This window comes from Crocuta crocuta, unplaced genomic scaffold, assembly GCF_008692635.1.
Source record: "Crocuta crocuta isolate KB4526 unplaced genomic scaffold, BGI_CrCroc_1.0 scaffold334, whole genome shotgun sequence".
In the NCBI taxonomy this organism is placed as follows: domain Eukaryota; kingdom Metazoa; phylum Chordata; class Mammalia; order Carnivora; family Hyaenidae; genus Crocuta; species Crocuta crocuta.
Genome location: NW_027533260.1, coordinates 5,105,183 through 5,111,196, shown reverse-complemented (window position 1 = coordinate 5,111,196; position 6,014 = coordinate 5,105,183). Strand labels below are relative to the sequence as shown.

At 53.8% G+C, this 6,014-nt stretch overlaps 1 protein-coding gene across 1 annotated transcript in view; it reads right to left on the bottom strand.

Moving 5' to 3' along the window:
• The window catches only part of ERCC2 (ERCC excision repair 2, TFIIH core complex helicase subunit), a 15,753-nt gene that overhangs the window by 8,617 nt on the left and 1,122 nt on the right, over nucleotides 1-6,014 (bottom strand). Inside the window, exons 3-11 of the mRNA XM_077747098.1 lie at nucleotides 5,052-5,129; nucleotides 4,913-4,975; nucleotides 4,722-4,835; nucleotides 1,703-1,819; nucleotides 1,494-1,610; nucleotides 1,163-1,286; nucleotides 968-1,064; nucleotides 661-794; nucleotides 414-582 (exon numbers count right to left, since the gene is read on the bottom strand). Coding sequence (XP_077603224.1) covers nucleotides 414-582; nucleotides 661-794; nucleotides 968-1,064; nucleotides 1,163-1,286; nucleotides 1,494-1,610; nucleotides 1,703-1,819; nucleotides 4,722-4,835; nucleotides 4,913-4,975; nucleotides 5,052-5,129 — 1,013 coding nt within the window. The remainder of the gene's footprint in view (nucleotides 1-413; nucleotides 583-660; nucleotides 795-967; nucleotides 1,065-1,162; nucleotides 1,287-1,493; nucleotides 1,611-1,702; nucleotides 1,820-4,721; nucleotides 4,836-4,912; nucleotides 4,976-5,051; nucleotides 5,130-6,014) is intronic.

Here is a 6,014-nt window from a genome sequence, read left to right as displayed (position 1 = left end):
TTCCTGGTTCCTGCCGTCAGGCTTTTGGGGGACAAGGAGAAGCCCCAGGAAGAGACGGGTCCAGGAGACCCGAGTTTCCCCCCAGCTCTCACCCCACTGGGGCGCTACAGGAGCCCCGTCTAGGGCCATCCGTCCCCTGCCCCTATGGCGTCAGGTGGAAATTCCTGAGCCTTACAAGTGCCCCAAGACCCGTCAGACCCCCTGCCCTTCCTGCTTCCATCAAGCTGAGTAAGCCACCTGCTGCTTACCAGTGTCCTGCCCAACACAGGGACGCAGGGCCAGCCCGAGCTCCCCGTGGGTCCACCGGGTCTGCCGGAACGCCACCGCGCATGCTCAACGCACATGCTCACTCTACACCCATCCCTTACTGCCGGCACCCGCCTGGGTCGCCCCAAGCCCCTGCGGGGCCCCACCTGAGGGGCTTGCGCTGGATGCACACGCGCTGGGCCAGGCCGCTCAGGAAGGCGGGGGGGCTCTCCTGCACCACGTGCTGCACCCGCAGCCGCCACTTGACGTACTCCAGCAACCGCCGGAGGAAGCCCAGGAAGTGCTCGGCCGTGCGGATGGAGCCGGGGACCGCCTCTGCGGGGAGACAGGGTCAGCCACCACGGGGCGGGGGGCGCGATGGGGCGCAGGCGCAGCGGGGCACGGGCGGCTCACCCTGCAGCACCTCGTCGGGGAGCACGGGGTTGGCCAGGTGGGCATCGGTCTCCCGGGCGGCACTGGCCTCCCGCAGCCCCTCCACCAGGCGCCGGTACTCGTCCCGCAGGCGCTGCTCATCGGTCTCCTTGATCCTGTGGTGGAGGCAGTGGGATCGGGTGTGGGCAGAGTGGGGGACATGTGAGGGACATCTGGGGGGGGCACTGGGACAGAGCCGGTGTCCCTGGGAGTATGTCAGGCAGAACACGGAGCCCGGGGGACGCGGGGGGCCAGACGGCAGGGGCAGGGTGGGCGGCGGGTCCCCCACCTGAGCACCGTCTTCTGCAAGGTCTCCAGGTTGCCCTGGCACCGGTCCAGGGTCCGGCGCGTGATGTTAACGCTCATGGAGTCGATGCAGACGTTGTCTAGAGGAGAGGCAGGGAGGGCGGGGAGAGCGGAGCTCAGGCAACGGGCGCGGCAGCGGCCGAGGGGCCGACCTGGTCCTCCGCCCCTCCCGACTCACCGATGTTGTGTGCCTCGTCGAAGACCACGACTGCCTTCCGGGCCAGCTCCTTGGAGACCAGCTCCGCAATCTTGGGGTCCAAGAGGTAGTGGTAGCTGTAAACCACCACGTTGGCGTGCAGGATCTAGGGGTGAGGAGGGCAGGGTCACCCGGGCCGCAGCCCTGCCACCCCGGCCAGCGCCAGCCAGCGCTCCCTCGCAGGCCCACAGAGGCGAGGGCAGGCAAGCCGGACCCAGACAAGGTACAAACATGAGCTGATGGATAGACAGACTGACAGGCTGGCCGTAGCCCACACCCCTGGCCCTCCGCCCGGCCCCCTGGGTCTTCTCACCGAATATCGGGCAAGGAAATAGGGGCACCAGCCCTGGCGCCGCCCCAGGGCCTTCAGGTCATCCAGGTTGTAGATGCCAGCGGGGAGGGGCACCTGGCGCCCGTGGACGTCAAACTCCTGGGAGTGAGAGGGTAAGAGGGGTCAGGGAGGTCGGCCGTCGCAGCCGTCTTACCCGCTGCCCGCCCTCCCTCAGCCCGTTGGGCGGGCACCTCGTAGAAGCGGCAGTGGGGCAGGCTGGGGTCCTGCTGGTACTGCGCCCGCACGTAGGAGGCCGTGAGGCTGTGGCATTTCCCATCGACGTCTTTCCCAAAGCGCAGGGGCATCACCTGGGAGCAGGCGGCATGTTAGCACCCAGAAGCGTGAGCGTTCCTCTCCCCTGGGGCTCTGTCCCCACCAGCTAGGTAGCATGGGGGGCTGGCCTGCCCGTCTTGAGATGAAAATCAGGAATCGTGGGGAAACTTGAACCTCAACTTGTTTCATTATTAAACAGTGAAGACACTTGGGAACTTAACCAAGGAGGTGTAAGAGCAGGGCAACTGTTAGACTCTTACACTGACCTTGGGATTGGGAGTTCGAGCCCCGTGTTGGGCGTAGAAATTACTTAAAATCTTGGGGCACATCGGCGGCTCAGTCAGTTAAGCATCTGACTTTAGCTAAGGTCATGATCTCACAGTTCATGAGTTCGAACCCCGCATCGGGCTCTGCACCAACAGTGCGGAATCTGCCTGGGATTCTCTCTCTTTCCCTCTCTCTGCCCCTCCCCTACCTATACGTTCGTGTGCGCTCTCTTTCTCTCACTCAAAATAAATAAACTTAAAAAAATAATAAAATGGGTGCCTGGGTGGCTCAGTCAGTTGGGCGTCTGACTTCGGCTAAGGTCATGATCTCGCAGTCTGTGAGTTCGAGCCCCACATCAGGCTCTGTGCTGACCGCTCAGAACCTGGAGCCTCCTTTGGATTCTATGTCTCCATCTCTCTCTGCCCCTCCCCTGCTCACTCTCTCTCTCTCAAAAATAAACATTAAAAAATTTGTAAAATAATAATAATAAAATAAAATCTTTAGAGGCACCTGGGTGGCTCAGCTGGGCAAGCATTTGACTCTTGATCTTGGCTCAGGTCATGATCTCACGGTTCGTGAGATTGAGCCCCACATCAGGCTCTCTGCTGGCCGTGCTCAGAGCCTGCTTGTGATTCTCTCTCCCTCTCTCTCTGCTCCTCCCCTACTCATACACTTGCGTGCACTCTCCCAAAATAAATAAACTTTTTAAAAAAATCTAAAATAAAAAAAGGGGGGATACAGAAAACAGATTGGTGGTGGGCAGGGGGTGAGAAACAGGTAAAGGGGATGAAACTTTCAGTTATGAAATAAACAAGTTCTAGGGATATCTAGCGAGACTATAGTTCATAATACCGTACTGCGTTATTGCAAGTTCCTAAGAGAGATCTGAAAAGTTCTCATTATCAAAAGAAAAAAATTTTTGGAATTCTGTAAAGAAATATAACTAGACTTAACCGTGGTGATCATTTTGCAAAATATACAATTACCAAACCTGTGCACTGTCCACCCGAAACTAACATTGTATGTCAATTGCACCTCAGTTAAAAAAAAAAAGTCAAGCTTTGAAGAATCTTTAGCAGGTACCTTAAGGGTAACTGCTTAATCTATACAAATGCTAAAATACCCAGAACCCTGGCAAGTCTGAGAATCAGAGGAGGTTCCAATGGCACAGTTTTGAGAACTGGCCTTGCCCTGCCCCATAGCCCCAAGGCTCTGGGGGTGGCACCTTCACAGCCCCAGGGCCCCCTTTTCCCACAACAGAACCTGTTCCTTCACCAAAGGAGGCTGCTGACCCTGCCCTCTCCTCTTCCCATTTCATCGGTTGCCAAGGCCCGTGCTACTTCTAATTATCATCCATGTCATCTATCGGGTCTCGTATTCTTACAAAGAACGTCCTATAATGTATATTCTGTGAGTTACCACACGACACGTGCTTGGAACACTGCCTGGCAGGGAGCCCAGTGGTTTTGTAACAAAACTTAGTAGTAACAAATATTCTACATGTCACAGATTATTATATAAATCACAGATTATTATATAAATACCAGATTATTATATAAATACCAGATTATTATATAAATATCATTGCCATTTCTAATGTTGTTTTAGCTTTTTGCGCACGCTAAGGGCTATACATACGTTATCTCACTCAGTCTTTTATTTTTTTAACGTCTGTTCATTTTTCGGAGACATCGCGTGAGCGGGGGAGGGGCAGAGAGATAGGGAGGCACAGAATCCAAAGCCGGCTCTAGGCTCTGAGCTGCCAGCACGGAGCCCAATGCAGGGCTCGAACCCACAAACTGAGATCATGAGCTGAGCTTAACTGACTGGGCCACCCAAGCACCTCTCAATCTTTTTTTTTTTTTTTTTTTAAAGTACTGAGATATAATGGACATGTAACACTACATTAGTTTCAGGTTGTACAACATTAGGATTCGATACTTGTACATATTGCAAAATGACCACCACGATAAGTCTAGTTAATATCTGCCACCACATAATTACAATTCTTTTTCTTTTTTTTTAAAGTAAGCTCTATGCCCAATGTGGGGCTTGAACTCGTAACCCCAGAGATCAAGAGTCGCATGCTCTACTGACTGAGCCAGGCAGGCGCCCCGCAATTTTTTTCTTACTATGAGAATTCTTAAGATCTACTCTCTCAGCAATTTTCAAACAGATGATACAATGTTATTAACTATAGTCACCATCCTATTCATTACAACCTATGTGTTTTATAATTAGAAGTTTATACATTTTGACCCCCCCTCACCCAGTGCCTGCACCCCCCCCCCCCAGTTGCCCAAACTTCTCAACAGCTGTATGAAGCCGGTAACTAATTACCCTCATTTTACAGAAAGGGAGACTGAAGCCCAACTACAGAAACCACCTAGCTGAGAATACAGGACTATTAAGTTTCACAGCCAGGAAACCAGACCCTGCTGGATCCCAGGAACTGCCTTCTTTAACCTCTCTCAGGCTGGGGAGAAGGTGCGTTTGGCCCACGAATGAGGAGTCAGAATTTGAGGAGCAAGGGGGCAGTTCTGCGCCTGGTCCCTGCCTATCGCCCTGAGAGGTCTGGTCTGGGGATCCAGGATTCCTGGTTGGCTGGAAGTCTCCTCAACCCGGGGGCGGGGGGGAAGGCGTCAGGCAAGGGAGGAGACGGGCACTCACCTCAGGATGAATGCAAAGGTTCTTCCGGGAGCTCAGAGCCAGGCCCAGAAATGGCAGCTTCTCTCCCTCCTGCTTCTCATAGAATTGGAGCAACTTTCGAAGCTCTTCGATCACCTGTTCCCCGNTCCAGGAGCACCCAGCAGAGGGACCAGCAAGTCCCAGGGAATGGCCAGGAACTGGCCCTGGCTCACCTTCTCGATCTCAGGCACAGTCCTCGAGCAGTAGATGAGTTTAGTCACCTCCAACGGGTATGCCTGCCGATGACAATGGGCTCGGTCCCTGCTGCATCCCTTCCCTCTGCCTCCCTCTGAGGGCCCAGGGGTCACTTACCCTCTGGTATGCCATGATCAGGGCCAACAGGGACACGGTCTTCCCAGTGCCTGAGGGCATCTCCAGGACGCCATGACCCTGCATGTTGAGATGAGAGAGAGAACTTCAGGAACACAAACTCTGGGGACTGCTCCCAGACCACCACCAATTTGAAAGAGAGGGGCAGCAGGTAAAAGTCTAGGACCCAAGAACAGGGGGTTTGAACCCCACTTTAGCCACCTCTGTTGTTGAGGCAAGTGCCTTCACCCATCTGGCCTTGGTATTCTCATCTCTAAAATGGGCCTAGGGGCGCTTGGCTGGCTCAGTCAGATCATGAGATTCTTGACATTGGGGTTGTGAGTTTGAGCCCCACACTGGGTATAGAGATCACTTTTAAAAAAATAAGTAAATAAAATGGGCCTAATATGCACTTCTTTACAGAACTACCATGAAGACTAGTGAGAAACTGAGGGTTATATATTTAGCATGGTTACTGACATGTAGTGACTTGTTTTTTCTTTTAATTTAGCAAACACTCCCACAGCACTTACTCTGTGCCTTACACTGCCTGTTTTTAACTGTTTTTTTTTGAGAGACAGAGAGAGAGAGAGACACCATGAAAGAGTGGGGCAGAGAGAAAGGGGGCAGAGGATCCAAAGCGGGCTCCATGCTGACAGCAGCGAGCAGATGCAGGGCTTGAACTCAGGAGTCCCAAGATCACGACCTGAGCCGAAGTGGTAAGTTCAACCAGCTGAGCCACCCAGGAGCCCCTGGAATGGCTTCTAAGTGTCTTCCACCGGAGTTTCTCAAACTAGACTCTACGGACATTTGGGGGTCAGATAACACTAGGCTGGTGGGGGAAGGGGGCTGTCCTGTGCACTAGACTGTTTAGCAGAGTCCGTGGCCTCTACCTACTAAATGCCAGTAGCACCCGTCCCCCTCCACTAATATGACAATCAGGAATGTCTCCAGACACTGCCTGTG